The sequence below is a fragment of the Carcharodon carcharias genome, chromosome 3 (assembly GCF_017639515.1).
Source record: "Carcharodon carcharias isolate sCarCar2 chromosome 3, sCarCar2.pri, whole genome shotgun sequence".
In the NCBI taxonomy this organism is placed as follows: domain Eukaryota; kingdom Metazoa; phylum Chordata; class Chondrichthyes; order Lamniformes; family Lamnidae; genus Carcharodon; species Carcharodon carcharias.
In genome coordinates this window covers 186,000,640-186,019,605 of record NC_054469.1, presented here as the reverse complement: position 1 = coordinate 186,019,605, position 18,966 = coordinate 186,000,640, and the positions used below count along the sequence as shown (strand labels likewise).

The 18,966-nt window shown below is 42.5% G+C and overlaps 1 protein-coding gene across 6 annotated transcripts in view; it reads left to right on the top strand.

Moving 5' to 3' along the window:
* Positions 1 to 18,966, top strand: part of si:dkeyp-120h9.1 (uncharacterized protein LOC566469 homolog) — a 102,948-nt gene that overhangs the window by 13,357 nt on the left and 70,625 nt on the right. For 5 of the 6 annotated variants that reach the window (XM_041184307.1, XM_041184311.1, XM_041184305.1 and 2 more), the window contains one exon: positions 14,777 to 15,296. In XM_041184307.1, the coding sequence (XP_041040241.1) occupies positions 14,852 to 15,296 (445 nt within the window). In that variant the 5' untranslated portion in view covers positions 14,777 to 14,851. Of the gene's footprint in view, positions 1 to 14,407; positions 14,428 to 14,776; positions 15,297 to 18,966 lie in introns of those variants that run through there. The other variant, XM_041184310.1, reaches the window with a different exon arrangement.

The following is an 18,966-nucleotide window of genomic DNA, read 5'->3' as shown; positions in this document are numbered from 1 at the left end:
GTTTCAATGAGATCACCTCTTGTTCTTCTAAACTTCAGAGAATATAAGCCTATTCTACTCAATCTCTCCTCATAGGACATAGGAACGGGAGTAGGCCCCTTAGCCCCTCTGGCCTGTTTCACCAATCAAATTGTTCATGGCAACTCTGCAACCTAACTTATACCTGCATTTGCTCCACATCCCTTTATACCTTTGGTTAACAAAAATCTATCGATTTCAAAATTTAGAAGTAACAATTGACCGAGCATCATTTGCACAAACAGTTCCAAACTTCTTCTATCCTTTGTGTATAGAAGTGTTTCCCAACTTCACTCCTCAAAAGTGTTAAAAATTAGAACCAAGCCAAATCGCTCAAGAAGCTTGACACCACCCAGGATAAAGCAACCCACTTGATTGACACCCCATCCACAAACATTCACTCCCTCCATCACTGACGCGCAGTGGCAGCAGTGTGTACCATCTACAAGATGCACTGCAGGAACTCATCAAGGCTTCTTAGCACCTTCCAAACCCACAACTACTACCAAACCCACAACTACTACCATCTAGAAGGACAAGGGCAACAGAAACATGAGAACACCATCACCTGGAAGTTCCCCTTCAAGTCACTCACCACCCTGACTTGGAAATATATCGCTGTTCCTTCACTGTGGCTGGGTCAAAATCCTGGAACTTCCTCCCTAACAGCACTGTGGGTGTACCTACACTACATGGGCTACAGTGGCAGCTCACCACCACCTTCTCAAGGGCAATTAGGGATGGGCAATAAATGCTGGCCTAGCTAGCGATGCCCACATCGCATAAAATGAATTTAAAAAAATACCCTAGTGTTTGATGCCCCAACCAACAAAAAGATACTCTCTCTATATGCCATCTGTTCCCCTTAATATCGCAAACTACAACCAAATCACCCCTTCACTTTGTAAATTCCAAGGAACACAACTTTAGTTTGTATAATCGTTCCTTGTAATTTAACACTTGGTTCCTGATAAGTTTATGCTGCAATCCTCCTAACTGCCTTGTTCTATCCTTTTTTAGACCCAAAGTAAATGATGTTACATTTACCTAAACTGAAATCCATTTGCCACAGTTTTGTCCATTCAATTAATCTGTTAATATCTTTAATTTTTTGCTTGCATCTGCACTGCTTACATTACCAACTATCTGTGTGCCATCAACAAATTTGGATATGTGGCATTCTACTCCATCATCTATGTAATTAAGAAATTCTGTAAATTGAGGTCCCAACATGGATTCTTGAGCAACACCTACCAATTAGGACTTTCCCATTACTCCTATTGTGTCTTCTGCTGCTTAGCCAAATTCCTAACCAGGATCATAATTTGCCTTCAGTTCTATAACCTACAGCTTTAGTCTCTAATGAGTGACTTTATTTAAATGCCTTTTACAAGTCGATGAAAATAACATCCATAGACAATGCCTTATACACTACTTTAGTCACCTCTTCATAAGATTCAGTAAAGTTTGCTGTGCACAACATACCCTTTATAAATCCATGCTCCTTTTGTCTGATCAGATGAAAGTGTGACTGAACATGTTGAAAACTATTTTAATTATAAGCTCCAGCAATTTCCTAACAACAGACCTGAAACTAAATGGCCTTGACCTACCTGGTTTATCTCTATCACCTTTCTTAAATAGCAAAGTGATGTGCATAATTTTCCAATCTAAAAGAATGATTCCTGCAGCCCTACCTAAATTAACATCTTTATAGCTGTTTTGTGTTTCTGAAACAAATGATCGCTATTGGTTAAATTTTCAAGCGCTGTTAAGCTGTTAATTAAGTCTGTGATATTACTTATTATTAAATCTAATTTGGAATGCCCCCTTGCTGGTTTTAAGACCCGTTGCTGACAAAAATCTGCAGTCTCATGAAATTCACTTTCTTGTGTGCTAATCTGCTTATCCCAATCTCTAGAAAGTTAAAATCCCCCATTAAAACCGCTCTGCCTTTACTACGTGCTTGCTTAATCACTGTGTTCACACAATCTATCACTTCACAGCTGCTACCCCAAGAGGCCTATGCACAAATCCCATTACAAGCCTAAATGCTTTTCTGTTTCTATTTCTACCAATAGTCTCCACTGCCTGCTTACACCTCATTATATTACTGAAGAGAATTGATTTCATACTTAATCATTAAAGCTACTTCTTTCCCTCTACCATTTTCTCTATCTTTTCTGTAGATGTTTTAATCTGACATGTTTAGTTCCCAGTCCTGAGAACTTTGTGATGGCAGCCACTACATTCACATTGAATTTGTGCCTGTAATTTATTCAATTTTTCCCCTCAGGAATCAGTCTAGTAAACTTACGTTGACTCTCTCTAAGGCAGACCAGAACTCTACACAGCAGTAAGCAAGTGTAGTTTTACCATGGCCCTATATGATTGCAATAAGACTTCTTCACTATTTGCAAAAATACCTGGAAAAGCTGAGCAGGTCTGGCAGCATCTGTGGAGAAGAACACAGTTAAAGTTTCGAGTCCGAATGACCCTTCAACAGAACTAAGTAAAAATATAAGCTGGTTTAAGGGGTTGGGGGTGGGACAAGGAGAACCAATGATAGGTGGAGATAACCAAAAGATGTCACAGACAAAAGGACAAAGAGGTGTTGAAGGTAGTGATAATATCCAAGGAATGTGCTAATTAAGGGTAGAAAGCAGGACAAGCAAGGTACAGATAGCCCTAGTGGGGGTGGGGTGGGGTGAAGGGATCAAAAAAGGCTAAAAGGTAGAGATAAAACAATGGATGGAAATACATTTCAAAATAATGGAAATAGGTGAGAAAATAAAAATCTATATAAATTATTGGAAAAAAAAGGGAGGGATTGGAAAGTGGGTGGGGATGGAGGAGAGTTCATGATCTAAAATTGTTGAACTCAGTATTCAGTCTGGAAGGCTGTAAAGTGCCTAGTCAGAAGATGAGGTGCTGTTCCTCTAGTTTGAGTTGAGCTTCACTGGAACAATGCAGCAGGCCAAGGATGGACATGTGGGCATGAGAGCAGAGTGGAGTGTTGAAATGACAAGCAACAGGGAGGTCTGGGTAATACTTGCGGACAGACCGAAGGTTTTCTGAAAGGAGTCACCCGGTCTGCGTTTGGTCTCTCTAATGTAGAGGAACCCACATTGGGAGCAACGATTGCAGTAGACTAAATTGAGGGAAGTGCAAGTGAAATGCTGCTTCACTTGAAAGGAGTCTTCCTTCTTCCTTAACCAAGGTTTTCCACCCATGGTGTTTGACAGGCCCCTCAACCGTGTCCGGCCCATCTCCCGCGCATCCACCCTCATGCCTTCTCCTCCCTCCCAGAAACATGATAGGGTCCCCCTTGTCCTCACTTATCACCCCACCAGCCACCGCATTCAAAGGATCATCCTCCGCCACTTCCGCCAATTCCAGCATGATGCCACCACCAAACACATCGTCCCTTCACCCCCCCCCGGCGGCATTCCGCAGGGATCGTTCCCTCCGGGACACCCTGGTCCACTCCTCCATCACCCCCTATACCTCAACCCCCTCCCACGGCACCTTCCCATGCAACCGCAGAAGGTGTAACAACTGCCCCTTCACTTCCCCTCTCCTCACCGTCCAAGGACCCAAACACTTCTTTCAAGTGAAGCAGCATTTCACTTGCACTTCCCTCAATTTGGTCTACTGCATTTGTTGTTCCCAATGCAGTTTCCTCTACATTGGAGAGACCAAACGCAGACTGGGTAACCGCTTTGCAGAACACCTTCGGTCTGTCCACAAGCATTACCTAGACCTTCCTGTTGCTTGCCATTTCAACACTCCACCCCGCTCTCATGTCCACATGTCCATCCTTGGCCTGCTGCATTGTTCCAGTGAATCTCAACTCAAACTGGAGGAACAGCACCTTATCTTCCGACTAGGCACTTTACAGCCTTCCGGACTGAATATTGAGTTCAACAATTTTAGATCATGAACTCTCTCCTCAATCTCCACCCCCTTTCCGATCCCCCCCCCCCTTTTTTTCCCAATAACTTATATAGATTTTTCTTTTCTCACCTATTTCCATTATTTTTAAATGTATTTCCATCCATTGTTTTATCTCTACCTTTTAGCCTTTTTTGATCCCTTCACCCCAGCCCCACTAGGGCGCTCTGTTCCTTGCTTGTCCTGCTTTCTACCCATAATTAGCACATTCCTTAGATAATATCACCACCTTCAACATCTCTTTGTCCTTTTGTCTGTGACATCTTTTGGTTATCTCCACCTATCACTGGTTCTAAAACAAAAACAAAAATACCTGGAAAAACTCAGCAGGTCTGGCGGCATCTGCGGAGAGGAACACAGTTAATGTTTTGAGTCCGAATGACCCTTCAACAGAATTAAGTAAAAATAGAAGAGAGGTGAAATATAAGCTGGTTTAAGGGGAGGGTGGGACAGGTAGAGCTGGATAGAGGGCCAGTGATAGGTGGAGATAACCAAAAGATGTCACAGACAAAAGGACAAAGAGGTGTTGACGGTGGTGATATTATCTAAAGAATGTTCTAATTAAGGGTAGAAAGCAGCACTAGCAAGGTACAGATAGCCCTAGTGGGGGTGGGGTGGGATGAAGGGATCGAAAAAGGCTAAAAGGTAGAGATAAAACAATGGATGGAAATACATTTCAAAATAATGGAAATAGGTGGGAAAAGAAAAATCTATATAAATTATTGGAAAAAAAAGGGAGAGATTGGAAAGGGGGTGGGTATGGAGGAGAGAGTTCATGATCTAAAATTGTTGAACTCAATATTCAGTCCAGAAGGCAGTAAAGTGCCTAGTCAGAAGATGAGGTGCTGTTCCTCCAGTTTGCGTTGAGTTTCACTGGAACAATGCAGCAGGCCAAGGACGGACATGTGGGCATGAGAGCAGAGTGGAGTGTTGAAATGGCAAGCAACAGGAAGGTCTGGTCTGGTGGTATCACCAGTTCTACTTGTCCCACCCCCACCTTAAACCAGCTTATATTTCACCTCTGTTCTATTTTTACTTCTCTTGAAGGGTCATTCGGAATCGAAACCTTAACTGTGTTTCTCTCCGCAGATGCTGCCAGACTTGCTGAGTTTTTCCAGGTATTTTTGTTTTTGTTTTGGATTTCCAGCATCTGCAGTTTTTTGCTTTTATTTATTTACTATTTGCCTTCATTGCAAGGGATTAGAATATAATGTACTATTTGTTTTCCTAATTGCGTGCTAACCTTCTGTGATTCATGTACAAGGATATTCAGGCCCCTTGCTAACATTTCCCGGGGTCTCACCATTAAAATTATCTGCTTTTCTATTTTTCTTCCCAAGTGGATAACTTGATACTTCTGCATGTGATAGTCGAACTTCTTGCTCAATACTTAACCTGCATGTATCATTTTACAGCTTTCGTGCGTTCTCCTCACTGCTTGCTTTCCCACCAACTTTGTCAATTGCAAACTTGATACATGACACTCAGTTCCCTTATCTACCTCATTGATACAGATAGCATATAACTGAGTTCTGTTAACTGTATATCAGTTGTGTATAATTGTATGATGATAGTGGTCATTAACTGGAGATTTGCTTGTGTTCCTAACATAGGATCAGGCTGAAACTGTGTTTGTTGGGTTAAGAGTTTTGCAATCTAAATAAAAGTCTGTAAAGATTGGATTTGGTTCTACTCTTTACCACCAGACCTTCTGGAATAATACATGGTAACAGATAATAGTTGCCTAAAGTTGAAGGTTGGAAACTAAGAAGAAGCATATATAAATCCAAAATGATAGTGGCCATTGTGGAAGCCCAAGTGAAATTGAGGTATGATTGCCCTCCAATATTCTCAGAGTCTGAACCATATAACCAGTGAAGAATGAAATGGAAACATGGACATGGGTTATGACTACCAAAAAGAAAATGAGATATACAGGAAATAAAGCAGAAGTAAAGTATTTTGCGAGATGAATCATAGTAAGGTTTGGGCCTTGGAGGTCCTGGATGAAATCTACAAGAAAGACTATTTGTTAAATGCCTCTGTGGTGCAGTCAGAAATCAATAGATTTCCAGGAATCAGATGGTCATTCCGTGGGCCTTAACAGATTGTAGAAATGGTTCACTAAGTTCAATTCGGGGATCCCTGGATCATTTAAATGGATGAAGTGTGCACAGGATACAGATTCGAATTGGTGTTTGATTCTTCAGAAAGGAGACTCTGTTGAATCAGATGCCTCCTATCTTAAAAAGATTCCTGAGGAAACAGACATTTCACTGACACAAAGAATAGTGGACACTGATTACTGACTTTTCAATTAGTTATGCAGAATAATGAGTCAGTTATGTTCATTAGGCCATGATGATGATATTAATGATGTAACTGTGACATCAGTAGCCAGATGACTGAGAGGCCCCAAGAGAGCTAGGCGCAGAACAGACCTGAATATCATGTGCTTACCCTGTGGCCTTTGTAAATAGGTCTTAACAAAGGGTTTGAAGTTAAACTATACCACCTATCTCGAGCCTGACAAAGGGAAACAAAACAAAAATCGAAACAGAAATACATGGAAAATCTCAGTGGGTCTGGCAGCATCGGCGGAGAAGAGCACAGTTGACGTTTCGAGTCCTCATGACCCCTCAACAGAACAAAAGGGAAACAAAGCCCCTTCAAGGTTAGATAAGACTAGAAAGCAAGGTATTAGTGCAACCTTACTAACGCTCAACAACAACTTTGAAACAATTCAAATACTGGATGCAGGTGTCAATATAACAGCAGATTAAAAACTGATAAAATGAAGATGAAAGTGCCTTGAACAAACCTGGCTATTACAGCTGAAGACAGAATTGGAACAACAATATTGGGTGAATGAATCTCAGCAATGCCTAAGGAAGATTTTGAAGGTGCTTTAGGTGTGACTTGAAGTATCATTAAATGGTGAATTGCCCAAAAGTGAAGAGATGGTTCTCAAAATGACACGTGATGAAGAGAATTCTGATTAAGATAATGATGAATTTGGTTGTAAGGAGTTTTAGTACTCTGAAATATGTTAGTTGCAGATAACTATGCAGTATGAGACAGTATTTGGTCTTCTGTGGGGAGTGGGACAGACTGGTTAAAATGTTTTCTTGATTCACTAAGTAATGAGGCTTGATACAAGGTTAAGGAACAAGAATACAACATACTTTAGGTTTGGTGATGACAACAGATGGCTATCATTAAAGAGAGTTTATAATTCCATTTAAATAGCTGGAGTAAGCCATTTGTAAATGTTGATTGAGTCTCAAGCGCAATCCCTGTACTGTCCATGACAGTATTGGTAGGAGTGACCACTGCATTGACCTTGTGGAGATGAAGTCCTGTCTTCACATTGAGGATACTCCCCATCTTGTGTGGAACTACCACCATGCTAAATGGGGTAGATTTTGAATAGATTTAACAATTCAACTAGACATCCATAAAGTGCTGTGGACCATCAGCAGCAAGAGAATTGTATACAACCATAATCTGTAACCTCATGGCCTGGCATATCCCCCACTCTACCATTGCCATCAAACCGAGAAATTAACCCTGGTTCATTGAAAAGTTCAAGAGGGCAAGCCAGGAGCAGCACCAGGCGTACCTAAAAATGAGGTGTCAACCTGGTGAAGCTACAACACAGGACTACATGTGTGCCAAACAGCAAAAGCAGCTTGCAATAGACAGAGCTAAGTGATCCCACAACCAACAGATCAAATCTAAGCTCTGCATCCTGCCACATCCAGGCATGAATGGTGGTGGACAATTAAACAACTTACTGGAGGAAGAGGCTCCACAAATATCCCCATCCTCAATGATGGGGGTGCCCAGCACATCAGTGCAAAAGACAGCTGAGGCATTTGCTACAATCTTCAGCCAGAAGTACCGAATGGATGATCCATTTCTGTCTCCTCCAGAGGTCCCCAGCATCACAGATGCCAGTCTTCAGCCATTTCAATTCATTACACACGTGATATCAAGAAACAGCTGAAGGCACTGGATACGGCAAAGGCTATGGGCCTTGAGAACATTCCAGCAATAGTACTGAAGACTCGCGCTCCAGAACTTACTGTGCCCCTAGTCAAGCTGCTATAGTACGGCTACAACACTGGCACCAACCCATTAGTGTGGAAAACTGCCCAGGTATGTCCTGTACACAAAAAGCAGGATAAGTCCAACTTGGCCAATTATCACCCTATCAGTCTACTCTCAATCATCAGTAAAATGATGGAAGGAGTCATCGAAAGTGCTATCATGTGGGACTAACTCAGCAATAACCTGCTCACTGACACTCATTTGGGTTCTGCCAGGCCCACTCAGTTCTGGACCACGTTATAGCCTTAGCCCAAACATGGAAAAAAGAGCTGAACTCCAGAGGTGATGTGGAAAGTGACTGCCCTTGACGTCAAGGCAGCATTTGACCAAGTGTGGCATCAAGGAACCCTAGCAGAACTGGAGTCAATGCGAATCAAGGGGGAAACTCTCTGCAGATTGGAGTCATACCTAGCACAAAGGAAGATGTTTGTGGCTATTGGAGGTCAAACACCTCACTCCTAGGGCAGAACTGCAGGAATTCCTCAGGGTAGTGTCCTAGGTCCAACCATCTTCAGCTGTTTTATCAATGACCTTCCCTCCATTATAAGGTCAAAAGTAGGGGTGTTTTGTGGATGGATGATTGCACAATGTTCAGCACCATTCGCGACTCTTCAAATACCAAAGCAATCCGTTCCCATATGCAACAAGACCCTGACAACATTCAGGTTGGCACAAATGTTAGTTGCTACTTAAGTTTCAGGCAGTGACCAGCTCCAGTAAGAGAGAATCTAACCATAGCCCCATGACATTCAATGGCATTACCATTGCCAAATCCCCCACTATCAACATCCTGGGGGTTACCATTGACCAGAAACTGAACTGGACCAGCGATATGAATAACTTGGCTACAAGAACCGGTCAGAAGCTGGGAATTCTGAAGTGAGTAACCCACCTCCTGACTCCCCAAAGCCTGTCCACCATCCACAAAGCACAAGTCAGTAGTGTGATGGAATACTTTCCATTTGCCTGGATGAGTGCAGCTCCAACAACACTCAAGAAACTCGACACCATCCAGAACAAAGCAGCACACTTGATTGGCACCCACCTACCACCTTCAACATCCACTCTTCACCACCAATGCATAATGGCAGCATATCTACAGCACTGCAGCAACTCACCAAGGCTGCTTCGACAGCACTTTCCAAATCCACGACCCCTACCACCTAGAAGGGGGAAGGCAGTAGATGCATAGGAACTTCACCACCTGCAATTTCTCCTCCAAGCCACATGCCATCCTGACTTGGAAATACATTGCCGTTCCTTTGTTATCGCTAGGTCAAAATCCTGGAACTTCCTTTTTAACAGCATTCTGGGTGTAACTACACCATATGGACATATGGATTGAAGTGGTTCAAGAAGGCAGCTCACCACCATCTTAAGTGCATTTTTAAAATTCTTTCATGGCATGCGAGCTTCGTTGGCTGGGCCAGCATTTAATGCCCATCCTTAGTTGTCCTTGAGAAGGTGGTGGTGAGCTTCTTGATTTTCCCCCTCATACTGTCATTAGTCTTTGGAATTCCCTACCACAGAGAGCAATAGAGGCTCGTTTATTGAATATGTACAAGGCTGAGTTAAACAGAGTTTTGAACTACAAGGGAGTCGAGATCTCGTTGAATGGTGAAGCAGGTTCAGTGGGTTGAATGGCCTACTCCTGCCTCTATTCCTTATGATCTTGTTTTATTTCCCATGATAAGTTCTCTTGTATCTGACTAATTGACCCCAAATCACTTTCACTTACCTCTTCCTTTTTCGCATATTTTTTGAGAATCTATTTTTATAATGTCTTTATACTTGTGGTTCTGACTCTTTAGTCTCTTCAGAGGGTGTATGAATTGTTATGTGTGCTAGAGGTCATAGGAGGGAGTTACTAGTTTCCATACCCAGCCTTGGTTATGCTGGTAGAAGGAATCAGGCCATGATCTGAGCTGCTCACTTGTAGTATTTAACATTTTAGGTTGCTGAGCTCTCCCTATTGTTTGGGAGCTGGAGGCTTTTTAGGTCTATATGTGGCCTGTTCTCCACCCAATAGAATTTGGGAGGAGCATGTTGAGTAATATTTAGACTAGTTGCTTGCTGTACCAGGCATTGCCATTGAGAGTGCCTCAGAAAAAGTGACCCAGAATGTTTAATGACCTGAGAAAACAGCCAGAACCAAGGTCACCATCCCTCAAAGAAGTACAACTGGAAAGGGTTTAATAATTACAAATGTAAGATTGAATTATATCTAAGAGGTCATGACATAAGTGAATGTACTTAATTTTGACACCTTTGAACAAGAACATCATTAATATTAATTGGCTCTATTGCGGACCAGAGCTTGCTGTGCTATAATTTTGAAAATGCAATGAACAAATGTATGTTGACAAGTATGGGAAAACCTTCCTTTCCGTACCATGATGATTGTTGCTTTTGCTTTATATGATGACTAAATGGCAACCATCCAAGAATTTTTTACATTTGGGTGGTTATTGTAAGACTTTGATAGATGGCCAAAATGAGATGCACATTGCAGGGTTCCAGGTGAATGGATTTCTCCTAAGGAGTAATTCTGTTACTAAAGCTCCTATGCCACTGCTGTAGACTAGCTCATGGGATGTTAAGCCATATGTGAAGTGTACAATAGATTTGATTCTAATTATCTGATTTTAATTTTAAAGCACTAGTTTACCAAACTTCAGATTATTGTATAATTCAATCTTAATAAAAGAAAGTGACCCAGAATGATCAGACTTGATTCATGAAATGCCTTCCTCCTCTTTCCCCCTCCCCCCAACCTGTGCACACATCTTGCAAGAATCTACGTGACATAATGAATGTTGATATTCATGCTTCAGGAAAACTGAGAGGGCTAAGATTGATCCTATTGGCAGCATTTTGCTAAAGATTGAGCTGTTATTTAAAATGAAATTGCTTTTCCTGGAGGAACAAAAATAGCGAGCTTTCAATTGGACATCTCTGCTGTAGTCTGCTCATTGACATTGTTTGCTTCAATCTCTGTTTCCTTCAGTGCAGTGTGAGCTGGTTCCTTTGAGATGCTGAAACTGGTGTATATTATGTGATTTGATATTAGATTGGTACATCCAGTTTTGTGTGTGTTTCTCCTCCTCCTATAGGTAAACGTCACAATGCTTAGTTTAAATTTAGAAAATAAATAGCAGAAATGTCATTCAGTTATGGCAGCAATTTGGCTTTCAATCTGTCACACCTATTAAATTGCCTCCACTTTTTTTGCAATACTTGGCATTGGTTACAATTTTATTGTGCCTCAGTATGTTAACAAAAGATCATAAAATAGTTACAGCACAGAAAGAGGCAATTTGGCCTGTTGTAAACATGCCAGCTCTCTACAAGAGCAACTCAGCTAGCCTAACTCACCCACTCTTTTCCTGTAGCTCTGGGTTTTTTTTTCTCTTCAGGTGCTTAACCAATTTCCTTTTGAAACCCCTGAATGTATTTGTCTGCATCACCCTTTGTGGCAGTGCATTCCAGATTCTAACCACTCGCTCCATCAAAAGGTTTTTCTTTGTGTCACTGTTGCCTCATTTTCGATCACTTTAAAACAGTGTCCTCTGGTTCTCGATTCTTCCACTAATGGGGATAATTTCTCTCTATCATCTCTGTCAAGATCCCTCATGATTTTGAACAGTTTTATCAAATCTCCACTCGGCCTTCTCTAAGGAGTACAGCTCCTGCTTCTCCAGTTTATCCATATACCTGAAGTTCCATTGTTCCTGGAACCATTCTCATGGCGTTCGCATCCTTCCTCAGATGTGATGCCCAGAATTGAGCACAATATTCCGTTTGAGGCTGAACCAGAGTTTAATAAAGGTTCATCATAACTTCCTTGCTTTCTTAATCTATGCTGCTATTTAAAAAGCTCAGGATCCCCTATGTCTTTTTAACCACTTTTTCAACCTGCCTGCCATGTCAGCAATTTGTGTACATTCACTTAGGTCACCCTGTTCATACACCCTCTGTGGAATTTTGCCCTTTAATTTATATTGTCCCTCCCCCTCCTCCTTGCCAACATGTACCGCTTCACAATTTTCTGCATTAAATTTCATCCATCATGTGTCCGCCCAGTCCACCAATAAATTGATAAGTTGAAAAAAGAGTCATTAATAAAAATGACCATTAAAAAGTGCTAAGCAGCAGGGCTAACTTTAAAAAAAAAATCTTTTTGCCTTTTTAGAAGCAGAGATAGAGCCAGAGATATGCCCCAAGTCCTGGTCACCAGGGAAGGGGTCGGGACTGGAGTCAAGCCAAGATATTGGGTTTAACTAACTAACCTATTGTATTTGCCCCTGATGGCACACACTCTAAGGTGGCCTTGGCAGAATTCATATGAAAGTGGGGGCCAAAAGTAGGTTGCCTTTCGGCCTGAGTTTTCCTCCTCTTCCAGCCTGCTTTGTGGATAGGTTTTGGGGAGGGAGGGCGAGGGGAAGGTGTGTATGGTCCAACTCACTCCCAGTCTCTGGGTTCTCGTGCTCATCCGCTCACTTGTTCGCATTGACCCGCTTGTTCAACTCGCTCACTCACACAGATCTAGGCCCATGAGGTTTGGACACTTGACTTCAGTAGGTAGCTGGCAGGACCTCCTCCAAGTTGGTGGGCCTTCCTGACCTCCACCCACTCTGCGGACCATGTCACTGACTCCTGCTCTACAGCCCTTCCCAACATCCTCCCGATTGCTGAACGCTTGTTGCTTCCTGCATGCCGCCACTCTTCCATCACTTGCTTCTCTTGTTTGGGAAGGCCTGCAGAGCGATCAGCACTATCAGGAAGCAGCATGATTTCATCTCATGTTCTCAGTCAGCTCTGTGTATCTTTGTTTGTAGGTTGTGATATTTTATTTCATTTTTTTTAAAAAAGATATACTCTTTGATCAATTAAATATGCATACAACAGAGGCACAGCCAAAAGGGGCATATTCAGGTAAGGCTGTGGACTAGCTGCTGTGTGATGATAGATTGCCTAAAATGAACCAGACTTAAACAACTACACATGAAATAAAGTGCAATGGTTGTGATGATGCCAAATTGTGCTTCCTCACCCCTGGCCGGGGTGGGGTGGCGTTGTGGGGGTTGGGGGGGTGGGGGGGGGGGGGGGGTGTCAGGTGGTGCTGTTGCTGTGACCCTTTTTCTTCTTGACCTTCCTAGCCCACTCTGCCATCTTGATCCCTGTGCTCCTTTAGGTGGCTGGTGCCTGCACAGGAGGGCAAGAGAGAGCGGATCCTGTGTAAACAAAGGAGAAGCCACTCGCCTTCACACTGCTGCTGCTCCTCCAATCAGAGACTGATTCTCTCCCATCTTTGCTAGTGAGCCTATCAGTAGCAAATGTGGGAGAGAAGTGGCTTGTGATTGGAGGCAGCTTCTAGCAGATTTTTTTCAATGAACTTACTGCAGTTTGAACAGGTGAGTCCACGGGTCACATGCAAAGGCTTTGGGGGCAGGGGCAGAATAGTAGAGGAGGAGGAAAGCATGGAAAATTTGTCAGAGAATTCCATAGCACAGGGATGTGGTGGAGGGTTCTGACCACCTCAGCAGCTGAAAGGGGATCCCCATTGCTTAACCATACCTCCTCCACTTCCAGTGCTTCTGGTGCACCCATCCTACATTACCAACCCTTCATTTTAGAATCGAGTTGGGGCTGTTTGCAGAAAAGAGAGATCATTTCATGTGATGATCAGACTGATAAAGAGTAGGTGATTCACTGCCCCAATCTTTTGTGATTCCTGGAATGCGAGATCTGGATTAAGTGTGAATTCCTGCACTTTGAATAGTAGCTTGTTCGATGTGCTGCATGGTTTCTATTTGAAACCAGCTGTAGTGATAAATTGGTTTGAAGTCCTATTAATAGTTGGGTTGCTTTTTGGTACAGTACTTGTTTGACTAGTGTCTCTCAGGCACTGAAGCAAGATGGAGTTGCTTGGTGCTTGGTGTTCATGTCCATTGATACTTGGCTAAAGCCTTCTAAAAGGAACAAGACTCCAGAGGAACTCTGAAATGCTTTATTTTATGCTCAATATATATTGCAATAAATTAGAATGTGTTTTTTATCCTGAATGCTGTGACCTTTTTTTCTTTGTCTGTTGGAAAGATCTAGATTGAACATGGGCCAGCCTGTACTTATTCTGGTATAATCCACTGGCAAGTGTGATTTGGCAGCCGTGAGACACTGCATCCCATTCACTCCTTTCACAGTCAAATCTTGATTCAAAAGAGCTTGGAGGCTGCCTGTAGAATTTAATTTTTGAGATGGACAAGAGTTCATATTGGAGCATAAGTCCCAGTGCATAAGAAGCCAAGATGAATCATAGAATCATGACGTCTAAGCACAAAGGTGACCATTCAGCCCATCTGACAGCATCTTGGAGAGAGAAAGAGTTAACATTTCGAGTCTGTATGATCCTTCTTCAGAGCTAAATAAAGTAGAAACATTAACTCTGTTTTTCTCTCCACAGATGCTGTCAGACCTCCTGAGTTTTTCCAGCATTTTCTGTTTTTATTTCAGATTTCCAGCATCCACATTATTTTGCTTTTACCATTCAGCCCATGGTGGCTGTGCTAGGCTGAAGGAATTGTGAATCCTGCTGCATGTTTATCAGTGACATAAGAGCCTTGTTTAATTTCAGAATGTCTGTGTTATGTATGTAACCTAATAATGTTTTTTTGATCACCTGTCTTTACAGATTCCAAAGGCATGCCTTCAGTTCAAATATAGTCTGATGTTTTCGGATTGAATTGGTCCATTATTTTGTGACAACATGGAGGCTGATTCCAAGAAACCTGCCACTGACTCCCTGAGGCTTAAGAAGGATATCTCCTTGTTGCATGGAATTTGCCTGATTGTTGGAAATATGATTGGATCAGGTATCTTTGTTTCTCCCAAAGGAGTTCTGATATTCAGTGGTTCCTACGGCCTTTCGTTGATTATCTGGGCAATGGGAGGAGTATTCTCTGTGTTTGGAGCACTATGCTATGCAGAACTTGGAACAACCATAAAGAAATCTGGTGCAAGCTATGCGTACATACTGGAGTCATTTGGAGGTTTTCTGGCATTTCTGCGTCTCTGGACATCTCTGCTGATTGTTGAACCAGCATGCCAAGCTGTCATCGCCATCACATTTGCCAATTATCTGATTCAACCATTCTTTCCTTCCTGTGACCCACCTTATTCCGCTGTGCGATTGTTAGCTGCCTTTTGCATAGGTGAGGAACTAATACTGAATTGAGTATGATGTTGTGAAATGAATTCAATAAATGTGTGAACTTGTGAGACGGTATCAGGGCAAAAGAATGACCATGAAACCTAAATTAAAGGCAAAATACAAGGAATGCTGGAAATCTGAAATAAAAACAGAAAATGCCGGAAAAACTCAGCAGGTCTGGCAGCATCTGTGGAGAGAGAACAGAATTACGTTTCGAGTCCGTGTGACTCCCATTCGGGGCATTTTCTGTTTTTATGACCATGAAACCTGCTGGATTGTCACAACAATGCAACTGATTTGCTTATCTCCTTGAGGAGGGGAGTCTGCCTCTTCTACTGTGTCTGGTCTAAGACCATATGATTGCAGTCCCACATATGACACAGTTAACTCTTAATGCCCTCTGAAGTGACCTGGTAATCTACTTCATTGTAAGAATAATTTTTAGAAGCACAACAAGAAATGGTCAAACATGGAGCGTAGCCATATCCTCAAAATAATTTATTTTTAAATGATCATACTCTAAATAAAAATGAACTAGTCACTAAATTATATTTTGCAAAGTAATATGAAATTGCATTAGGTCAAAAAATCTAATCACCTCTCCCAAGGATTTTATAGGAGGTAGGGATAAAGATATCAAGAGTAAGAAACTTATAGATGAGCACTATTTCAATGTAAGAGTTTGAATAAATATTGTGGTAAAGCCTCAAGACCTTTGTACTAGTGGCAGCCTTTTATCTAGTAAGATAATGGTTTGCGCCTTGGTAGTCAACTGTGTGTTAAGCATCACCTGGTGTGACTTGAGAGCCCCACTATAGCATGGCAGTCTCTGCCATATTTGCTGCAGAGGAAGACACTGGGCTGAGAAGATGCACGATTCGTTAGCCTCTTTTTTTTCTCTCTGGGCCTCTGTTTTCTTCAGACCCTCTTCTCGGCCAGCCGAGCTTTTCAGTTCTGCTCGCCTCTTCCAATGCCTTCCCAACGAGTCAACCTCCAGAAATCAAGAGCATCCATGACTGACACTGACAAATGAGCAACAATGTCTACCATTTTATCTCGCCTGCAGAGGTATGGATGCCTATGAGGTTGTGACCCAGTGAGCAGTCCAGCATAGAGAAGGTCTTTGGGTTTACAGCTGTCATCCATCTGATGAATGTGGCCAAGCCAGCGCAGACGTTGTTGGCTTAGCAATGAGTGTATGCTGATGGAATTAGCATGCTCTAGGACCTCTGAATTGGTGACTTGTCCTGCCAAGTGAAGCCGAGAACATGTCTAAGACAGTAAAGATGGAAACCATTCAGCCTTTTCTCTGGCCTGGCATATTTTGTCCAGGTCTCACCACTTTTGAGAAGCATGTTAAGGATGCAGGCTTGGTGCTCTGAGTTAGGTTACTGTTGTTTCACACACACGCTTATGCAGCTTGGACATAGCAACTGCAGCTTTTAGGATGTGTGTCAGCATCAAGTGACAGATTGCTGGAGATTGTGATGTCGAGATATGTGAAGCCATCAACAACCTCAAGTGCCACATTGTCAGTCTTGATGGTCAAACCAAACTCTTTTTAAGGCAAGAGAGAATACATCCATTTACTGCTGCAGGTGTTCCTCAGTGTGGAATGCTAGTGTAGCATTGTCAGTGTAGAGCAACTGATGAGGACTTGGTGCACCTTTGTCTTGGATCTCAGGCGAGCAAGGCTGAACAGCTTTGTCAGTTCAGGCATGCAAGGTGACCTCTGTAGGTGACCTAAAAGCGTATGACAGCAGCAAAGAGAAAAATACACAAAAGAATCTCATTGCCAGAACACAACTCTGTTTGACCCCACTGTGGTTCTCAAAGGGCTCTGATGTTGCCCCATCATAGTTGACCTTACCCATCATGATGTCATGGAAGGAGGAGATTACGTTGAACAGCTTTGGCAGGCAACTAATTTTCTCCAGCAGCTTAAATAGACCACCTCTGCTCACGTGGTTTAATACAATCGAGGAAGGCAATAGTGGTCCCTTGTCTCGGCATTTCATTAAAGCTGCTGAGCTGAGAATGTAGATCTTCCAGTTCTGAAACCACACTGGGATTCGGGGTAAATGCATTCAGCTAAGATGATCTGTAGTCTGACAAAGGCAATTACTTTTTCCACGATGCTCAACACAGAGATTCCTCGATAATTGTTGCAATTGCCAGGCTTGCCCTTTTTTTATTCTTTCATGGGATCTGGGCATTGCTAGCAAGGCATTTAAGAGCTGAGTATAAACCAGACCAAGTAAGGATGGTAGATTTCTTTCCCTGAAGGGTTTTTAATTACTGGGACTAGCTTTCAATGCCAGATATTTTTTCAATTAATTGAAATTCCACCAGCTAGCATGGTGGGATTTGAACCTCTGTATCCAGGGCTTTACTAGTCCAGTGACAATACCACTAAGCCACTGTCTCCTCTCTGACATACAGGGTCACTGTTTTTGTGTTATGCCTGTCTTGGGGCACTGCCCCCTCCCTCTAGCAGAGGTGGTGAAGTTCCTGCAGATGCTGCAGGAGTGCTGTTTACCCTCGCTTGATGAATTCAGGCAGTATTGCATCAGCCCCTGGAGCTTCATCCGTGGCATGCAAGTTAATAACTTTGCTAATCTCCTTGTCTATGGATTGGATATCCAGCTCTGCCATGACAGACAGGCTTTCTATGGTGTCTAGAGTTTCCTTGGTGAATGTTCTCCCTAGAGTACAATTCAGGTAGTGTTCCACCCATCTATTTTTTTTGCTGATGGACTAGTTGCCTTTCTGATCCCTTCATACATCCTCTGGCATTCCCTGTGTCGAAGGACATCGGGATACTCCTGACAGAGTTGTAACCTGTAGTTATTGGCACACCACTTGACAGTCTGTTGGACTTCACATCGATTGGCTCTTAGTGCATTCAGAGTTTTCTGTCTCAGATCACTCTTGTAATTAATGTGAGCTGTATGCTTGGCTTCACTGGCAGGTTCAATCATAGTGATGTTAGCCTTGAACCAGGCAGTACTGTTTTGCTGTTGCTTCCCATATGTTGAGTGTGGTATTGTGGAAGGTGTCTTGAAGTATATTCCATTCACTTCTTGCACCCTGTGCTGGAATTCTGGAGATCACCTGTTCAATTTACTGGTGGAACTGTTGGTTGTTATCTGGGTAGGTAGTATGGCTGACATTGATATGTGTACTAACAGGGAGAGAGTTAGTATGCTGGAGCAGCAAATAATTAGGAAGGCAAATGGAATGTTGGTGCTTATAGCAAGGGGAATGGAATATAAAAGTAGGGAAAGCAGCTGTACAGGGCTTTGGTGAGACCACACCTGGAATATCGTGTAAAGTTCTGGTCACCTTATTTGAAAAAGGATATAATTGCGTTCTGAGCAGCTCAGAAGGTTCACTCGACTCATTCTTGGGATGAGGGGATTTTCTTATGAAGAAAGATAGAATAGGTTGGGCCTATACCCAATGGAGTTCAGAAGAAAGAAATGTGATTTTATTGAAATATGCAAGAACCTGGGGAACTTGAAAGGTGGATGTCAGGAGGACGTTTCCCCTTGTGGGAGGGACTAGAACTAGGGGACAGAGTAAGAGATCTCCCTTTTAGGATGGAGATGAGGAGAATTTTTTGATGGTTGTTAGTATGTGGCATCCTCTTCACCAGAAAGCATTGGAGA